Raw genomic sequence first — 20,296 nt, forward strand, 5'->3', positions numbered from 1 at the left:
TTGGAGGGGTGGGCATCCCTATCTTCCCTGTCCAGTATGCATTTCTCTTTTGCTCATTTTTTGACTGCAAGCTGTCAGACCTTAGTGGATCAAGTCCTGAAGGAAACTCACACAAAAAGGTGGTTCCCAGGCTGAGGACTGCACCATTTAAAGTGGAATTGAAATTCAGTTTTCAGTAGAAATAGAATGGAAACAGTAAGTGTATTTGCCAGCCAAAAAGCTTGGCAACCATAGGTCTGGGTTCTGACTTCTGACTGGGATTTAGTTGCAAGGTAGGAGCTGAGTGACTAAGCATTGTCAGGAGCCAGAAGCATTTATTTCTACATGCCTGAGAAACTTCATCTCCAAAAACTGAATGTCATGTAAATTTTTAATTCCTCTGGGGTTAAGTTTGTGGTGTTTGGGAGTTTTAAGCTATTCTTCTGGGGCTTAAGTGCTTCAGCTGGAAATTAGCTGGTACTTAAACAGCTAAGTCCTTCAGTGGATTTAAATCCTAGGGCAGGATCCAAAGAAAGAAGCCATTTTTTTTGGTGGAAGAATGATATACTGATTTTATGATAATAAAATCACTTCCACTAGAGACTGAAATTGTATCATCTGGGCCAGTTTTTACTGCAAGATACTACAATTGCTAATCTTGAGCCTAGCATGCATTAAATGATTCAATGTTCTGTTTGATATGAGTAACATAGCCCTTTTATTTAAATAGGAATTTTTATTTCCCCTGGTTTTTTTCTAGAGTCCTGAGAAGCATCCCAAGCTGTGTAATGAAGCTGATTCATACAAAGGAGAAATAACACCCATGTACATAGAATCTTTTCCTGTCAGTCCACAAACAAGTAAGCATACTCAGCAGACGAGTGCAGTTAGCTTTATTGTTATGTTTCACTGTATTTTAGAGGATGTCAAATCAGTGGTGGTCAATAATTTTCATCTATTCTCAAGTTATCCAGTCACTAGTACACTTGCAGTATGTGCCAAAATCTGTGTTCAGAAAGCAGCTACAGTTTGGTTTATGACATTTGAACTGAACTAACTTCAGAACGAATAATCTGAGTTACTCAGGAAAAAATAGGAGTTTTACAAATTATTATTGTTTATTATTTGGAAAAAAAATGCAGTGAACTTTGTGAATGCCTTTTGGAATGCATTTTTGAACTACAGTTTTAAGCTGTCTGCTGCTTGCATTTTGTGACTGCTCATATAAATTACTTTGCCATATTTGTATCCTAACTGTGGGACTGAAACTTCTATACAGACAGATTTCAGGGGTTGTTTGGTGTGAGCTTTTCTAGTCGGCAAGCCATGTAAATCGAGGCTGTGAGGGGATACCAAGTAGGCTCCTATCCTGAGCCATCTTGCCAAATTTTGCACCAGTCTGTACTAATGGATGTGTTGGATCCTCTTACTTTGTGTGAACACTCTTACAAGTAAAAAAAATATTAAAACCCATGGAAAACCCATGCAGATGATGCAGCTATACAAACTTTTGTAACAGTGGTTTTCTTTCAAGTCTTGTCCTTTCATGTTCCTGTTCAATATTCTTTGTATATGTATTACTGTTCTGAATATCGGGACGTGTGTCCATTATTTATTAATCTGCAGAGCAGTATGACAGCCCAGTTTCATTTGAAAAATCAACTTTAATTATTTAGGGCTTGTTTCTGCAAGTTGTCCGTTGGGGCAAAGCTCTGCAACTGCAGAGAGCCCTGTTCAATTCAAAATGATCCTAAACAGGTGAGACATTTTGCAATATATGTAGTAATAATATCAGACATCACAGGTCTAAAGTCACAGGCCTTCCTATGTGCTAGTTTTGTTGTCCTGAAAATATTCCCTGTACAGAAAGGATTTCCTTTATGGTTTGTTTGTTTGTTTTCCCTACAGGAACAGCTTTGTTGGGAAATGCAACACTAACTGAATCAGCAGCTGCTTGCATTTCCAAGCCAGTGGAGAAAATGCTGTTAGATAAAGTTGAAGTTGTAACTGGAGAAGAAGCAGAACACAATGTATTACAGGTGTGTATTCCATAAAGCCTTGATGATGAGCAGTTTTGCTGTTGAAAAGAACATCTAGTTGTATTACAGATTGCAGCAATCTGAAAATAACTTCAGTTTATATTTTACATTTTTGCTTTTTTAAGATATGCCTCTGGTAACCCATTTTCTGTAGGGTGGTATTTTCTTTTTTATATTGTATTTGTTCATTTTGTAGTCCCTTCCAGTAAGTGCTTCAGAATGTCATTCTACAGTTGTATTTTATAGGCATCTACACAGTATACCAGCAGTAACTAAACTTCAAAATTGGAAGTGATTTGAGTAAAGACTTTTTAAAGACAAAATTTTTTTGGGGAAAAAAAGCGATGTGTTGTCAAATAATTAGTTTTATCGTTCATGTAAGATATCAATTATCTTTCTGGCCTGGCAGGATGTATCTTGCCATTCTTCATCTTCAAAATGTTATTATAGCAGTGCTGTATATGATTTAAAAAATCTTAACATTGAAAGTTACATTATTTTATCCTTGATTAAATCTTCTGTCTTGTCAGAACATGGAATTTTTACTCTCTTTGGAGTAGTACTCGCCTAGTAGTGGTATCCTGGCTTGTACAAGGTTTCTGAAGAGTGAAGGCATAAGACTGTAGAACACTTGCAACAAATTCAGCTGTGTTAGTGGGTATCACAGATGGAGAGTTAATGAAGATGAAATAATTGGAAAAGTAAACGGGGATTATGCTGAATGTTTTTCAGCAGAAAATTTAGAACAGATCTGGGAGCCATTTCATTTTAAGTAATAATGGTGATATATCTAATTATCTATCTTTATATACATGCATATGGATGTATTAAAAGCCATTATCCAAATTTTAAAACCATAAAGTTTTAGAACCAATAAAATTAATATTGGCTGGCAATTTCCATCATGTATTTCTCTTTCAGATCAACTGTAAGCTGTTTGTATTTAATAAGCTTTCGTTAACCTGGATTGAAAGAGGCATAGGATCCCTGAGGCTTAATGACACTTCTAGCAATAAAGATGGAATGTTGCAGTCAAGGCTAAGTAAGAATTAAATAACAAAGTAACACATACACAAAACACTAAATGACTTGCACAATTGCTGGCCAGAATAAGTTTATTTCAGTACATTTTAAACGGAGTAGCTTGTTTTGTTTCAGTCAAGTTGCTGAAAATGTTTTAAACATTGCCTGATAAAGTTAGCTCTACTACAGACCGAGGCACTGGGCATTTTTCACTCAGTTTGTACGCTCACGCTTGGATATGTTGTTAGGTTCTGTGTATTTCTACTGCAGTGTATCTTTAGCTCAATCACCAGTCTGACAGCTTGCTCTTTGTTGATTCTGCTTTACTGGGAGCAGTGTTTCAAGCCACTTCTGGAATGTTGTTTTTACTGGGCTGTCAACTTTTGTGCTGCATTACACAATTTCAGGAGATTATTTGCTTTGTATGCCAGGTGTATTGAAAGAAATGAATATATTTGAATACTTAAAAAAAAATAAATATCTCACCATGTAAGGTTTTAGACCAAATTTAAAAGAGTAATTCATAAAAATATTAGCTGTATGTAAGTAGTTGAGAAAACTGTTGCAGTAAAAATGAAGATGGTTCCAACAACTTTTCATATAAACCTTCTTATTTCAGTTATGCGAAATCAAGGCAGCTTGAGACTGATTCTCAACACCCGACTCTGGGAACAAATGCTGATAAAAAGAGCAAACAGAAAGAACCTGTGCTTCACTGCAACAGACCAAGAGGACCACTCTGTTCAAGTATTTCTGATTCAGGTAAGCAAGAGAGAAAAACCCCATGCATTTCATCTAGGATTCTGAAGACTTGCTGAGGCTTTGGTGTTAGCAAATGGCCTTTTATGCTCTGTCAGTCTATGCTTAGCTTAGCTGTTACATGGCTTTTATTATGAAATGAGTTAGAAGTGCTGTTCCTTAGTAATTTTTTTTTAAAAAAGGTGGAAGATGGGATATGGCCTTTGGACAGACATTTCCAGACTCTGATTCATGTACCACTGATGGAATGGGTATAATTCCAGTCATATGCAGCAATTACCCTTTCTTACAGAAGCAACACTAAGAATTTCTACACAGGTAGTTACATATTTTTGAAGTTACTTTGGTACAAGGCAGCAGCTTTTTTGCCTTGGTTCTTGACACGTTGTTTGAAATAATCCATCCAGAGTAGGACCTCCATCTCTCACCTGAGGAGGACACAGATTTTTTGATGTCACCTTACGTAAGACTTGGGAATCCTGGTTTTCTCTAGCAAAAGCTGCTCAGTTGAGGATGGAAATGTAATGGATTTATTTGCAAATAAATAGCACATATGTCTCAGACTGGGGAGTGACAGCATCCACGTGAGTTTGAGGATGTCTGCAGTTTCCCCAGTAGACCTTTCTGGGAAGGGTTCAGACGCCTGGGCAAGAAAAATAAATCACCACTTCCAAAAGATGTCGCATGCCATACACAAGCAAAGCATCATGCACCATATATGCAAGCACTGCAAGTTTATCACTTCCAAACTGTGACTGACTTAGTTATGGCTGTGCTGCACAGCTGGTCTGCATGTGAGAATTAGAAAAGTTCTAGATTTCCAAATGTGCCGCACAGTTCTTCTCATGTATATTGATGTAAACATTCTGTTCTGGCACTTCTGGACAGTAAAAAAATAGACATGTATTAGGAGACCAAGACATATGACAGCTATATGTGTTGCAAGGGTTGCAGGAGGCTGCATTTACAGTCGTCACTGAGGTGGTTGGTATCCAGCCAAACTAGCACCGAGACTCTTGAGCGTGGGAGACAACATGGTCAATGCGTGAGATACCCAGCAGGCATGACCTGAGCCTCGGCATGTAATCCAGGCTGGTCTAGAAGTCAGTAGAGGCGACTCCTCCAAGGCACCAACAAACATTTTTAACTGCCATTTAAATTTGTTTTTCCCATGTCAGATGAATGAATGATTGATACATTTGGTTCAGGGATGTTATCCAAAGGGCTCTTCATGAGTGAGGGAGAAGTCTCACATGATGCTGACTACAAAGCAGGCAGCTCACAAGACAACTTTGGTTGATCCTGTAGTACTCACCCAGGTCTGGGCAGAGGGGTGACCCTGCCCCCTTCCCTCATGCTTGTTTCTTCCTCCTCGCTTTTGGTGGCATTGGAATTTGTACAGCTATGAGTGAGGCAGATCAGAGAACTGGTCTGGGTGGGTTTGGTTTTGCTCGGTTAGTTTTTTAGCTTGATTTTATTCACCCTGTGATCACCCTAATGGTGGTACTGGCACAATGGGGAGGGTAGAAATGAAGAGTTGGAGGATGCTTGGAGGTGAGTCCACCGCTCTTGGCAGAAGCCAGAGTCCATATTAGATTAAAGTGACAGAGGAACTCTGGCTTTTGAATGAATGAGTAGAAAGCTACGAATAGAAATGATCAGACTGAACAGCTACCTTTTTCATATCTATGACCCTTCGTTCCCTGAAAAGGTGTGTTATCTTGAGAGCTCAGATTTGTCCACTGAGAGTTGCATTTGCAGTTGAGACACCTAAAAACTCTGAATTTCCTTCTTCTTTGCCTGGCTGTAGGGAGAGAATTGTTTGCTCTGTGAGTCTGGGTAGCACAGAATGCTGACCTGCTGCTGCTTCCCAATTCACATAGCTTTTCTGCCTGTACACACTGACACACATCATTCCAATCCAACAAAACGTATTTCTTCCTGTTGTCAGGTGATACAGATAGAAATTAGTCCACATGATGCAGAAGTGGAGAACTGGGCTACAGAAGACCGTATGCATTCAGTTACCCTCCGGCAGATGATCTGCTTCATAAAGTCTTGTGTAACCACACCAAGCTCTGCGGTTTATGTGTATGAAATAAACATAAACAGCTTGTTAGCCTCATACAGCTGGGACATGATTGCTGCTTTTAAAGTTAGGTGTCTTCTGGTGGACTTAAGAGTTGATAAGGACTTGCCAGTGCTAGATTAAGGGTTGGACTCAATGATATTAAAAGTCTTTTCCAACCTCAATGGTTCTATGATTCTATAAGAACCTAAGAAATCCTCTACTGGCACTTCTGACAGTGCCCAAAGGCAGCGCCTTTGGGAAGCACGGGCAAGCATGGCCACTTGGTACCGTCTGTTCACCTCATTGACCCCCAGCGTTCACCAGTGTTGTATTAGGGATGTGAGAGCATGCACCCCCACTCACTTCCTTTGCTGTCTATTTTATGGAAGTATTTTTGTAATTCTTTTTTTTAAAAACTTTTATTACTGTATTTTTGGCCTGTTGTTTTTAGTCTGTCTCCACTCTCTTCCAAGACAGCAAATTCTAGTTGTTTTTACTCACTCTGTGAAGAAGCACTTTCTTTCACACCGATCCTTTACTGCTTTAAGCGTACCCTAGTGCATTCATTTTGTGGTCTGATGAACAGCTGTACCATATTCAGTTTATCCATCAGTTATACTTTCGAAAACCTTAGTTACATCCCCCTTCTCATCCTTTTCAGACTGAAAAATCTCAACTATTCATAAGGAGCTGCACCACACCATTGATCAATTTTGGTGCCCTTCTCTTTACCTTCTTTAATTGTACTATATCCTTGAGAAGCGATGACCAGAGTGGAACACAGTACTTAGGACATGGCTGCTTGAAGTTTTTATGTACTGGCAAAATGCTGCCTTGCCTAGTTCTCAATACCCTTCTTGATGATGCTCATCTGCTGTTCAACAGTAGCAGTGGCATTTATGGTATCTTTAAAATTTATAATCACAACCATTTTTTTTTTTGTTAGGCTTAAAAATTCTTACTTATTCTGTAAACCAAAATGAAATACATATATTAATGTTTCAGATACCTCCAGAATCATATTCCAGAATTGTCTCGAATATCAAGTACTCAGTACAAACTGAGCTGTCCTTCAGGGGAAATAATAATTTTTAAGCTTATGTTTCTTGTAACTATAAAGAAGATAATCAACAACTATATTATAAAACTCAGGCCACTTAAGAAAACTTAATATTATTTGTATTTAAATTTATTTTCTGAAATGAATGATTAAGTATGAATCTTAAATGGATTGTTTCTTAAAAAGAAAAGGACAAAAACCAGCTCATTACTTTTGAAAATTTCTCAGTCAGCTTCTCTGTGAAAAACACAAATTTTTCTTGATTAGTTTGGACTGTATGCATTTTATGTTCTGCAGGCAAGCTCGAAAGACACTGGATACCTGTATGCAGCAATACATCACCGTCTTGTGGCATTGCGAAGCTTTGCTGAGCAAGATCCATGCGCTAATCAAGTAGACACAGAGACAGAAATAGCTTTTCAGCCATTAAACTGTGATAGTGATGATGAAGATGACATAAAAATAACTCAAATGAACAGCAGTGGATCTGGTAAGCCAAAATTTTCCTGGGAATGCTGTAATCCTTTCAGGGTATTTTCTTGTAAGCAGTGAAATTGCACTTTTTTTTTCATGCTGATCATAACTTTAATCTATTACAAATATCCTTTTCCAGGTAGAAGAGGGCAATTCCTTTTAATATTTTGACTTACTATTGTTAAAATGCAAGGTTTTGCCAGATCAAGTATCCACATATCTTTATAGTAGTGGAATACTCTTTTGACAAAAGGCTGAGGGTTAAGGTATTTTAATATTGTCGAGCTTTACATAAAGGTTTACTCATTATATTTCAGTAGAAATGACTAGAGGTACTGAGATACTAATTGTTCCTTGAGTAAGTACAAGCTGAGTTCACTCACATCAGTGATTAGGTATACATATAGCTTAAAGCATAAAGTGGTTACTAAGGTATTTATTGCAGTGGTTAACTTCATTTAAAACACTTTATTCTTGATCAGCTGTAACAACTACCTCACTAGGAAATTTGTAGGTCAAGATTTATACACCAGTTTTGCCAGCTTTCTTCAACATAACAAAAATTTAGGCTCCTCAAAGGAAAGAATGCAACTAAAAAAAAGACAAAAGGGGTAAATACAGCTCACAACAAAGTCAACATTTGCAGAAAGCAAGACAGAAACAGTGTCAGAATTAGAAGCTTTTCTCTCTTAGCAAAAGACAAGGCACATTTCTGGGGCAAATTCACTTGCCTGTGCCAAACTGCTACAGTGGATACAGGACCTGCCACTTTTCTAATAGGACTACAGCAGGCACGTTTGAGTTGTTGCTCATAGCATTATTTTCCCTCTGCCACCAAGTAACATCCTGCCCTCATATTATAAACTCTTCCTTTTAACAACTATTCAACAAGAATAAACTAATGCATGAGTTAGAGCTATAAGTGACTGTTTCCCTAAGGAAACAAGTCTCCTCTCCCCTTTAAGCAAATATATTGCAGTTTACATTGCTTGTTCCTATTCTTAAGTACATTTCAGTCGCATTCAGTGCTCTAAACAAAGCATGATGCTCTTGTAGAACATTTTCTCACAATACCTTTTTTCTCTTTAGGAAATGGGAAAATTGTTCGCTCTGAGAACTCCCCAGATTGCTCCCAGATAATCAAGCATTCCTCCTGTAATTCCTAAATAGTCTCTACTGACTTTACAAAGAGTTTCTGGTAACTTGAAAACTCTGGATGGAGCTTGATTCCTTTCCAGAATTATTGATGATAAGAACTCTTTGTTCTTTTAGGGAAAACAAAAAGGAGGGGAAAGGGAATGTCAAAGCAGCGTAGGAGCACAGATTTACAAGTTAAATATTTATTTTGATTTGCACAGACTTCTGATACAAATATTCAGATGGCAGCCAGCAAACAGATTCTGAGATATGACAGTGTCAGATGCTGTTTCTTCTTGACCTTTTAGTTTAAGCATCCGTCCTTCATTTATGTCCAGCTACTGACAGAAGTTCTAAGAATCCCTTTCAGGTGCTTTTTTTGATGACTTCTGGTGTTTCCTGCTTATCTTAATCTCCTCTATTATTCTCAGAGGCATGAGGTTTTAATTTTGCATACATTTCAGTTACCGGTATCCAAATCCCATTTTACCTGCAGACATTCACATCTTAGACACGCCTGTCCCTGAAACTCGCATTTCCAAAACAGGAAGAAAAATATACCTCATGGGTTTTGAACAGGGTGAGCTCAGTTTTAAATATCAGCCTAGAAATGTCCATTTGGACACAAGAGAGCAGATCCTGCATATTTAAAAGCATTTGTTTAAATCTTTCATTTTCATGCTTTCACTTTCATTGAAGGATGTGCATAAGTCATCTCCTTTCACTGATGTAATTCAGTTTCAGAGATTACCTCTCATTAAGACCACATAAGTGTTAAGAAGTGTAAGTTCTCAGTGACTGTTTTATTACAAGAAAGACAATTAGAAAGGTATACTTTCTGCATTTTATTGCATTCCATTCTACCTGGTTTTTCTTAAAAAATTATAGTTGTCTCTTAACATAAGCAATTTCCTCCTTGTTAAATAGAACTAACACAACTCCCTAGATTATGCTATATGTTTCATGACACTGTAAAAGACATGAAAAAAATAGGCAAGAATTATCTTTAGTGCTACAGACTGAAGGAAGTAAATATGATACACATAATAAGTAACATGTTATGAACATTAAAGTGATTCTACATGTTTGCAAGACATTTTTGTAAGAATTTTTCAGACGCAGTTCTTCACTGTAACATCCACAGGATGTCAATACTGCACAAAGACAGGGTATGAAGTAGTAGAGATATTTCTACCATTTTACAAATTCAGTATAGAAATTTATTCCAGTATTATTAAAATTTTTAATTGAATTGCTTTACTTTCAACTAGAGAGACTAATTTCATCATAAAGTCCATAACAAGTAAGTTGCTATACATGATAATTTTTTCAGAGCATATTTCACCAGTTACAGTTGAGATATTTTTAACAACAAATTGTTCTGTAAATCTAAGTGGAGAGAAATAGAACAATTAATCTTTAAACAAATTTTGGGAGTAGATGGCATCAATAACTCTCTGGGAGGTATTTATCTTTTCCCACAGACTACCAAGTGAGCTGAGGAGATTAATTTAGACTAAACAGAAAACTTGTAGGCTGACCAACGGTAAGGAAATCTCTTCCATTTCTTTCATTGCTAACTCATTTCTTAAGTATTTTAACTGTTTGCTGCCAGGTGTATTGATTACACATATGAAACATTTTTTCACTAAATAGTTTAATGAACCAAACCATGAAAAGTGCTGCTATGACAATGTGTGAATGATTAGAACAAGAGTGCTCCTTTCTGAAGGAAATGCTACTGCTCTCAGTTACATGACTCTCCCCTTTTGTTTTCCCTCTCCTTGGACTTATAAACCTTACATTCTTGGCTGTGTGGGATAATCACCCGAAGCCAGTGTCAGGTTCCACTGTCCCACAGAGAGAGGGAGGAGTTACTTAGATTTGCTGATTCCCCTGGTTGGATTAAGATGAAAGGACACCAAAGGTCCACAAACACAAGGTCTTTATTCTGGGCTCACACAATGAAGTGGCAATAATAACATTTGGCAAGCCTTGTAGGGAGGAGGGGGTGTGTGAGGGAAATCAAGTAAAAGAAGGGGACAGAGAGAGCGCACACAAAGCAGAGGGAATTCACCAATCCTGGATCCAGCATTGGTCTGGCCAGCAGGGTGTCTGGTGCAGAGTCCCCAGAACCTTTGGAGAGTTCCCCTTTATATATGGTCTTTCCCCCCCCACACGCCCCAACATGCCTTCTCTGCTTTTTGTGCAAATTAGCTTGCATATGTAGATTTGGTTTCCAGAACATTTGCCTTTTGAGGAAGGGGCTTCATGAGTCGGGGGTACACCCTCCCCTACCTCTGCACAGTGACCAACAGTCAGGCAGGCCTCCACCCACCTGCATTTCAGTTTATCCTTAGAGTGTTGCCATATCCTCAAGTGGACTGGCTGGGTTGTCTCGATCTCTGCAGTTGCCTCACTGTTTGAGACAAACTTCTCAGCACAAACTTCTCAGTTCTTTTTGGGTACTACAGCCAGGCATATAGAACAGCCCAGTAGTGGAGGATGGTCTCCTGGTAGGCAACAAGTTGTACCTGACCCCTGTGGATAAAGAGGACCGAGCACCTGCACCCCATAGGTCTGTGTCTGGGGTGTGTTCTGCAATGAGTAACAACATCAAACTGTTGCCAGTACCTCCTCCTGCTTTGATAATAGATCTCAGCCATCAGTTTGGGGCTTTCCCGTATGTTGGCAGCCCTGTGTCAGGTACCTGTGCAAGACAAAATCTTCTGACTTCTGTTGTTTAAGCAGCTTGACGACACAATTACAAATTTGGCACATGGGAGTACTGAGTTGCACTGCTAGTATGGTATTGAATAGACAGTCCTCTAATGTAGACACTGTGCAACGCTTGCAGGGTGCCCGTCTCTTTCCACTGGCAGCACAAACAAACAAGATTTCTGTGTCAGGCTCAAAAATACATCCTGCCAGAACATGTATCTGGTAAAGCCCCAGCACTGAAGCTTGCCATTGGCAGCAGGTATGAGGAAGTCACTACTTAGACCCTAAGTGACTAAGATGTCTCCAAAAATGTTACTCCTTCCTTTTGACACTTCTAAGACATGTTTCTGTGTTTTCTTCATAGCCATAAGGAGATTCTGTCTTTGCTCCAAAGGAATGCATTTTGTTTACATTTAAAAATATGTCCATCAGTGTCATGAGAAATAGCACAAGATCCCTAAAGTGTTGTAACCCTGTTAGTATTTAGAGAGACACAAGGCATTTCTTTCACAGAGGAGTACAAAATGTCAGTCATAGTAGTAAAATAGCATGGGACTATAGGTAGGATGGTTCCTGTAATTTCTGTTCTTTTGCCTTTTCTGATTTTGCAGGAATTTGTTTATTCGTATCCCTGAGGGGGAACAGAGAAGCTGGAAAAGTACATGCGGGAGACAAGGATGACAATGTCACTAGGCAAAGAAATGCGTTATGCATTATTTCTTACACTGCACCTCAGCAATAACTCTTAAATCTTCTCCTAACTTCATCCTGATTGAGGAATCCTCTCTTTTGATTGAGGTGTCCTCTCTTTCCTGGCATGGAATTCAAAGATGCTGGAGTCTGGGACTAAGTAAGTCCCAGGAAGTCCCTCCATACATAGCCATAGACCTTAAGAGAAGACCATAGTCTGTAAAGTCGTAGTGTGTCCCATATGGGTCCACCGAGAATTGTATGGATTTTGGAGACTACTGCTGTTGAGAGCTGGACAGTATCATATCAGAGAAGTGCAGTCTTTATTTTGTTTTAGAGACATCTTCTAGTCCACTATACATGTACCTCCCATGTTGGCCTCATTAGGACTTGGTTATCTGCTGGTGTTTATTAAGATTTAAATGTTATGAGAGCTTTTTTTATTTTTAAGTAAAATACTTTCGAAGTTTTTAAAGGAACTCCTGTTAAGCAACACCACAAGAACTCCTGAAAAACTGATTTGTTTGATATTTCTTGTCAATTTAATTTGAATTCTTATCAGTTTTTAAGGGTACCAAATCATAAATCTAACACACACACATACATACCTGACAGTGATTAAAACTGAGGAAAAGTTAAGAATTAACTTCTTTGTTGGAGTCCAAGTTGCTGTATTCTTTCCAGCAGATACCAGTATCATCTGAAGCACAGAAGAAAAGAAAACTTTCTGATTGGCTTTAAATACTGACATATATGTAATGTGTAATCAGGAAAGAGAGGGGGAAAATCAGATTTAATGTTCTGACCAACGCAAGGCCTTTCATTTCACCTGTAAGAGGTTTAAAACTTTTAGTAGGTATTCAGTGGTGGGTAAATTGTAGCAGCAATTTTTAAACACTGTGATAGTGATACCATGTGTCTGGCATTAGTGAGCTGTATCTATACTTTATGCAGATGCATCAAAGTCATAGAGATAACACACCACAAGCACTCCTGGGTACATTCTCATGACTAGTGAGCTGTTTGAAGATGTGCTGGATTTCTCACAGTTTACTGAACATCTGTTTCGAAGTGCTAAGACAGTGTTCCCCATATAGAGCGAGATGATTTGCGTCCCAGGCACACTGTCCTATCTAGACACCTGAATCCTTAGTGCTTATGTGCTTGTCTTTATCGACATGGGGGGTCACAGTCTTCACTCACTATTCACATGCTCAAATATTTGTGAATAATCCTGTTATCTAGTTAGATATTTACCTAAACCAGGAACTGATCATCTCCAAACTTTAACCTACTGCTTTGGTATTATGAAATGCTGGATTCTTTCAAAACATGAATATGCTCAAATAAGCAAGATTGCTTAAAAATTCTTTTTTGGATCATTCTAGATGGAACCGCAGGCAGTCTGTAGTCTGCTCATGACACCTACCACAGGTTACAACAGCACAGCCGGGAACTCATCTTCCCAAAACGTCTAAGCTGAGTCATTAGAACCTGAAAGGATGAAATCAGATGCCTTTTGTTTTATGACTTCTAAGCAAAGATTAATTTTAGTGACAGCTTAAGTTTAATACATTGAGAAAGAACTTGAGATGCACTTTGGAGGACTCCAGTCGGCCTGCTTTTGCACTGCAATGGGAATGACACAATGGCTTTCAATATTCACAAAGTGTTAAAAAGGCTACAGATTTTAGAATTAAATATATTTAGATGCATTATTAAAGTAAGGACTTTTATAGGAAATAAATGTGTATTCATCATATTGATGGATAAAACCACATAACCATGAAGTAATAATATACGTGAAGAGATATTTGTTACTTTTCATCTGTTATTTAAAAGATTGGATAGCTTTAAATTTGGCTTCACTGAAAATATTTATTTAAAATTCTCTGGTAACATTCAGCATCCTGTTTGTAAGTACATACAAGCAGAATTGGGAGTGCCAGATTAGCATGACCAAGGCCTACAGAAACCACCTTCATAACAAGTTTTTTAGTTTCTTTTGAAAAGATCTGGAGTTGTATACTTTTTTGTAGAATTTTTTTAAAGGGCAAAGGACCACGATCTGCCTTTACAGTCATACGCACCAGGAGAACTCACTGTGAAGAACTGCAGGCCACTTCTAGGGCACATATAATCTTTAAAATCTGAAAGTGTTTCTGCCTGCACTCATCAACACCTTTTCAGTTACAGAAAACAAGAACTATTAATTGTCCATTTGATATACACAAATAAACGTATGCACAGTATAACTGGATATCTGCATCAATGTTTCTTGTAAATGTGTGAGATTATCTGAGATTATTTCTGATTTAGCTGTAGCTAGCCCTAAACAGCATCATTCATTGAAACAGATGAGTATGTTACACATCCTAATGTGTTCAATAATCCCAGCAGCCCCAGACCCAGTCACTCTGTAAAAGTGATTCCACAGACTACTGCCTCCTGTCTAACCACTCTCACAAGGAATTAGAAAACTCGATTCTCTCTAATGCCACATATCAATTAAGACTTACTGGATCATTCTTAAGCACATGCAAAGTACAGATGCCATTTTTGCTCTGTTTTCTATTCTTTCTGTCAAAAAGATAAAGAAGATATGTCTGTAACCATTCTGCTGCAACTCACTGCTGCCTTGTGTATTGTTGGATACAAAATATTATTTCTTTGTCATCCTCGGAGCTGAAAAAATGTTCTGAAATATGTGAAGTCCTTTTAATTAAGGTAATTGTAATGATTTCTCAATCTTAAAAGCTGCATCACACCTGAAGAGTCAAATTACAATTTAGTTTTCCTGTCTGAACATAGGTATGCACTTGGAAGAGTACCAGCTTCTTCCCGAGTTCTCAGTGCCCTGCAGCATCCAGGTGAAATTTAACTAGCATTTAGGATTATGCTGAATCCTAAATAGCCTGCCAAAATTAGCATTTTGTCTGACATTGATGTAGCATCTGGATGACAGTAAACTGAAGTGGGACAGGATTTTTGCCTTCAGGAAAAGGGGAGTACTTCACAATAGAGCACTAGTGTCAAATAGTGAAGCACTTGGGTTTCTCTTTGACACTTCGCCTGCTAATAACAAAAATGTTCTTTCCATAACTAGCTGTACATTTTGTCCTTTCTATCAGCCTCACTCCTGACCACAACAATATTTGCATCACTGACCTTCATATTTCATTGCTGCAACTCATACTCAGGAACAAAGCTCCATGTTATAAAAACTTCAGCAGCTGTTAAACACAGCAGGCAGGCCTATGTATTTAGCAACAGGTCATGGTGATAACTTTGCCCTGGAGTTCAGCTGGCTGTGCACTGAATGCAGAGTTTGATTTCAAAGTCTGTCCTGATAATCAAAGCCTTACATGAAACAGGATTTAAGCACCACAGTGTCATGATATCCCTCTAAATTCTACTACAGCTGTAAAATCCTTTGCAAATGCAGGAGTGTTCCAGGGCAGGCACAACCGAGCTTTTGCAGACATAGGACTTAAACATTGTCATTTGCTCCCACAGCATAAGGAACAAGACTTATGATCATTCACAAATAAACTCTCTTCTGACCTGTCGCTTCCCAAGTTCATTACATATATACACAAGTATACACAACACATGCTCATGTGCACACAGACACAGACACTCTCAAATATGAAGCTAGGTATCCTAAGAACTGAGGAGGACAAGAGATGTTTTAACTATTTTGAAGAGTTGGGATGCTGTGGTAATAGAGGACATATAAACACATGTATGTGCAGACATATTTAAGGTATGAATTTTTACTCTTGAGATCCTAATTATTTATTCTTTTAAGTCTCATTGCACTAAAATTCCTTGTTTCTCATGACTGAAGGTATACTAATATGTAATATATTAACTTGGTTTTAAAAATGTAAAGTTTGTAATTTTATGACAGCCAGAGCAATTTCTATGCCTGAACATAAAATTTTCTTACAGCTGTAAACTGTGTCTGACTAGTTTGTCTTGTTTTGTGCCCTAGTCAGAGCTTCCTGCAGACAGTTCCTTCCACACTGCAGAACTTCAAGCCTGCTTTCCTAAGGACACAAGATTTAAACAGTGGTGTACTCTGTCCATCTATGTGTCAGACCCACTTCAAGCTCACTGTTCAGTTTCAGATAAATTGGACATGAGGTAGAAAGCTCAAAGGCAATTTTAAGTTCTTTATGAAAACTGGTGGTTGTTGAGTGGCTGAACTTAGAGGCAGGTATCCTCTGAGGAAGAAGTTTCAGGGTAAGCCTGGTATTTTCTTTGAGGCCTGTGGGGCTGAGTGGTACATTGTTGCTTCTGAACAAGCTGCAGCATTTGCTGGGAAGTAGGAGAAAGAAACTTGTGCAATAATGGATACCTGCCATTATTGTGGCTTGAAAAGGGTTGTAGGGACATGACCCAAATCCATATGAAACTAGATGTCATTAATTTGCTGTTTGTAGAGCAACCTGTCCTATATTTTGGGGTTTTTTTCAGATTGTTGTTTACTTACTTATTTCTAACAAATCCCAGTGATTAATTTATATACGTAAGGGGTGCAGAGCTGGAATCTCTTATGTATTAGTGCAGTTGTTTCTGAAAGAGGGAAAAGTAACGGCTCCTAATATAAGGATACATATGCAGATATCTGCCACTAAGATTATGAGTTTCTAGCAAAATCTGCCTGGATGAGATAGTCTAAGTGGCTTATTTTAAGTTCTGGAGGTGTTTGTATCTCTTCCGAAATCTTCTCACTCAGGTTTTTATGTCATGATCTTTAGTGACCTCTGAATTAGTTTTGACAAACTGTATGAAGCTAAGAGCTTGGTAGTGTCTGTTATTGAGAGAATGAGTACAGGGAAGACCTTGAGCACTTTGATACTACTTTCAGTACTAATGAATTTATGACAGCCTGTATGACATGGACAGGAAGAGGAAAAGCATCCTCTTTTCCTTAAGTCAGTTTTAGAGGACCTACACTGGGGCATGCTGGCAAGAAAATCTAGAAAAAGCATACATTGCTTGTTCTAGAGCAGTTGCCTGTCTAAAAAGTGGAGTTCAGATTCATGAGTTTTTTTTCACAGTGAAGTTCATCTTAAAAAACATTGTGTCTGCAGCTGTTTGAACATACTCGCATTGCTTCTGAAATGGTGAAATCAGTTAGTCCACTTCAAGGATGGTGTAGTTTGCTTTGCACAAGCAAAGAGTGGGAAGAAAAGTAGAAAAATAAAGTTCTGCTAATTATAACATGTTCTAATGAAAGTGTGGACAAGAAAGCGTGCCTCTTCTCACTGGTCTTTTGTGATTTTTTTTCCAATAATTTGCATCCCCAAGAATAACTGCATTTATTTTGCTTTTTCTGAAGCATCCTCCTCTATTTCGGAATTTATGAAGTGAAGTATATGGCCCAACTGTGTAATCACTGATGAGGGTACATATGTTGCAAGCAAAATGCAAGCACACGTGGATAGAACCTAGGATGAGAAATTCAATCCAACTACACCTACTGATGTGTTCATCTACCTGCCTTGTAAGGTGTGTTGCACAAGTGTGACATGTTCTCCAAGTATTAGTCTGGGGTTTTCCTCCAGATAATCAGCATTAACAGCTGTGGTCAGCTGGGCTCAAAATCTAAGGGCTCAATTTTGTGAAATGTTATAGTGATGGTCTGTTTACCTCCTCCTCTGTGAATGCAACACTGGTGGCATTAACATTTCAACACAAAGATAGTGCTATCATTTTCAGGTACCACTAGTACTTTTAGGGGCATATAAATTAAGTCTAGAGAATGTAAATGCAAATGATTGGATTAGTTAATTATATAACTGGTTATTAATTAAATGATCACAAGAAGGCATTACAGCAATAAAAAGTAGAAACAAACAGTTCTCCTAGACTATAACTGCACTAGAAGCAGTATGTGCCTTCCTTTGGAGACATTATGCAAAACTGCCCATAGTCTTGCATGGCGAGTTTTGTAGTTATTTTAACAGCTTGGGAATAATACAGTATTTACATAGAATTTTTTCCAGTTACATTGTTTTGTGACACAGAATAGATTATTTTAAGTTTATTACATAGAGGATGCTTAAAGTCCACTGTCTTGGAGAATGTAAAACTAAGGGTGCCTGGTTTTCTATGGATTAGTGTCTTGAAATTTACCTCATGTATTATAACTAACTCCTTGGTGTCTACAATGGGCATTACTCTGAAACATTTTCCTTACTGCAGGCAGTATTGAGGTGTCTGTTTCCATGAGGAATTTTTAAGTACTTTGTGCCCAAAACAAAGTTGGCTGTGGTCAGCCACAATAACTTTTGAAAGTTATTACAGTAGGAATTCACCCCTACTCCATACTTTTATCCTATAAGAATACCAGGCTAAAATGCTTGTGCTTATTTATTTAATTCTGTATTAACAGATCTGTCCCTTAATGCACTGGGTATATTGCTCTGAAGATGGGGCATGAAGACATGTCACAAGCTGTGAATGTATGTCAAAATAAGTAAAGCATCATTTGACAGATAGAAAAGGTGTAATAAGGGAGAGGTTAAGTAGTGCCTATTGAGCATTTTATAAGTAGGCCATTTACAAAGTAAGATGCAAACTGTAAGTAACATTCCACGAACTCTGTTTTATGTGTTATGGGAAGTGTAAACCTTTTTCCACATAGATAATGGGGTGTCAGATGAGCTCTGTACTCTTCAGCTAGGCTGTCAGAGACTTCTTGCTGGGAAGCCTGAATGAATTGCTTTCATGCTCCATCCCTCCGCTCTGCTTCCAAAACATTAAGATACCATCTACTGTTTTGAATTTACATTTTAAAATATGTATTTCATATTTAATGCTTATAATGCTTGCTGTGGGTATCAATTCAAAAGACCATAACACGATAATTGCATGGCCTCAGAATATTTTGTTCCATATATTGTTCCACATTCAAGCTTGCCTTAGTGGTTGAAGCAGATTTGTTTTTCAAAGATGAAACCAGTTCAATATAACTAGGTAATACATGAAGCACAGGATCCTACAGCAGCAGCTCAATGATCAAGTAAGTTACAAAACAGATACCATTCAGAACAGAGCTGTAAATTTTCACAACCTCTTACCTCCTCTTGGGTCTCCGGGATCTTGTACCTACTGCTTTGTACAATCCAAAAGTTAATGGTTATACAGAATGAGGTATTTTCTGGTTAGCAAGGGAATTAGTAATGTTTAATTACTCTCCTGGTAATCTGGCTTGTGGTAGTTTCCTTCAAGGCTAAGCTGATCAGTAGATAGAAAATCCTCCTACCCGTCAGTGAAGACTGGATGGAGCTTTTGTATTGTTATACAAGAGCAGGGAAGGGCTGAATGGCTTAGCTAGTCTCATTTCCTAAGACTCTTAGCAAAGCACTCTAGCAGGGTGCTGCATTGACAGGTAAACAGCTGAGGCTTCAGTTCCCACAGCGAGAGGCTCTAACTTCCCGCAGGGGAGGAACAGGCACAGGGTGAGTAATGAAAAAAACGTGCATGAATGAGGCTTTCAGTGCAGAAGTAGTCTGTGAAAGTCAATGCCTGCAAAGGCAGCTATTAATAATGACTTAAAAACAGCACAGTATTTCTGGATAGCTTGCTCATGATATGAAAAAGTAACTCGGGATCTATTTACTTTTTTTTTTACCTGGACTTGCAAAGCGCTGGCTCACATGCCCTCGCAGCGCGGCTGCACAGGTGTTTCCCCACACCTGCTGCTCTCACCCTGCTGCCTCTTCCTGCGTCTCCTCAGAGACCGCGATAAATGCGGGAATGAAGACCAGAATAGTCATGAATAAGAGATGGGCTTCCCAAGCGTGTTTCTCTCAGATCCTGATGAGATACGGTACCTAGTCCTTTAAAACACAGAACCTGTTTGCTTTTCCGACACCTTCAGCGTCCTTTTCCTCAGGGGAGTTTACCGAGGGAGCACGCCAGGCCCGCTGCGAAGCACCTCCCCGCCCGCCAGGCTGCCGCGGCCTGCAGAGGGCCGGCTCCCCTCCCCACCGCCTAACGCAGAGGACGCAACCGGCTTGATTTTACAGCCCCTTAGCACAAAAGCAGGCCGAGCGCAAGGCGGCCAGGGAACATCGCGGGCGCCCCCGGGGGGCGGTGGAGCCGCGGCAGCCCGGCGGCGGCGGCCCGGCCCCTCCGCGCGACCCCTCCCCTCCCCCGCCTACGTGCCTACGGCCCCGTCCCGCCCGCCGGCCCCGCGCGGCGCCAGGCGCGCCAGGCGCGTGCGCACTTCGCGCTCCCCGGGAGCTGGAGGGGGCGCGGGCGCGCGCGCCACACGCCGTTCCCGCCTCCCCTCCCGCGGGCCGGCGCGGTTGGTCGAGCAGTGCG

The 20,296-nt window shown here is 39.3% G+C and overlaps 1 protein-coding gene and 1 long non-coding RNA gene across 7 annotated transcripts in view; one reads left to right on the top strand and one right to left on the bottom strand.

Annotated features, from left to right (window-relative positions):
• The window catches only part of RANBP3L (RAN binding protein 3 like), a 45,449-nt gene extending 26,615 nt beyond the window's left edge, over positions 1–18,834 (top strand). Inside the window, exons 10-16 of one of the 6 annotated variants that reach the window (XR_008744841.1) lie at positions 740–839; positions 1,888–2,018; positions 2,940–3,060; positions 3,661–3,803; positions 7,229–7,421; positions 11,875–12,113; positions 13,342–18,834. Coding sequence is in view for 5 of the 6 variants with exons in the window: in XM_055791322.1 (XP_055647297.1) it covers positions 740–839; positions 1,888–2,018; positions 2,940–3,060; positions 3,661–3,803; positions 7,229–7,421; positions 11,875–12,005 (819 nt within the window). In the remaining variant the exon portion in view is untranslated. Of the gene's footprint in view, positions 1–739; positions 840–1,887; positions 2,019–2,939; positions 3,061–3,660; positions 3,804–7,228; positions 7,422–8,494; positions 8,579–10,026; positions 10,089–11,874 lie in introns of those variants that run through there. The other 5 variants (XM_055791328.1, XM_055791325.1, XM_055791322.1 and 2 more) reach the window with 5 other exon arrangements.
• LOC129782765 (uncharacterized) lies at positions 10,471–20,088 on the bottom strand. The gene is made up of 4 exons (XR_008744842.1): positions 19,602–20,088; positions 13,383–13,447; positions 12,562–12,653; positions 10,471–11,913 (listed from the first exon to the last, which is right to left on the bottom strand). It is a non-coding gene; the product is annotated as an uncharacterized LOC129782765 (long non-coding RNA).
• Positions 20,089–20,296: the final 208 nt, after the last annotated feature.

Source organism: Falco peregrinus, chromosome Z, assembly GCF_023634155.1.
Source record: "Falco peregrinus isolate bFalPer1 chromosome Z, bFalPer1.pri, whole genome shotgun sequence".
Lineage (NCBI taxonomy): Eukaryota > Metazoa > Chordata > Aves > Falconiformes > Falconidae > Falco > Falco peregrinus.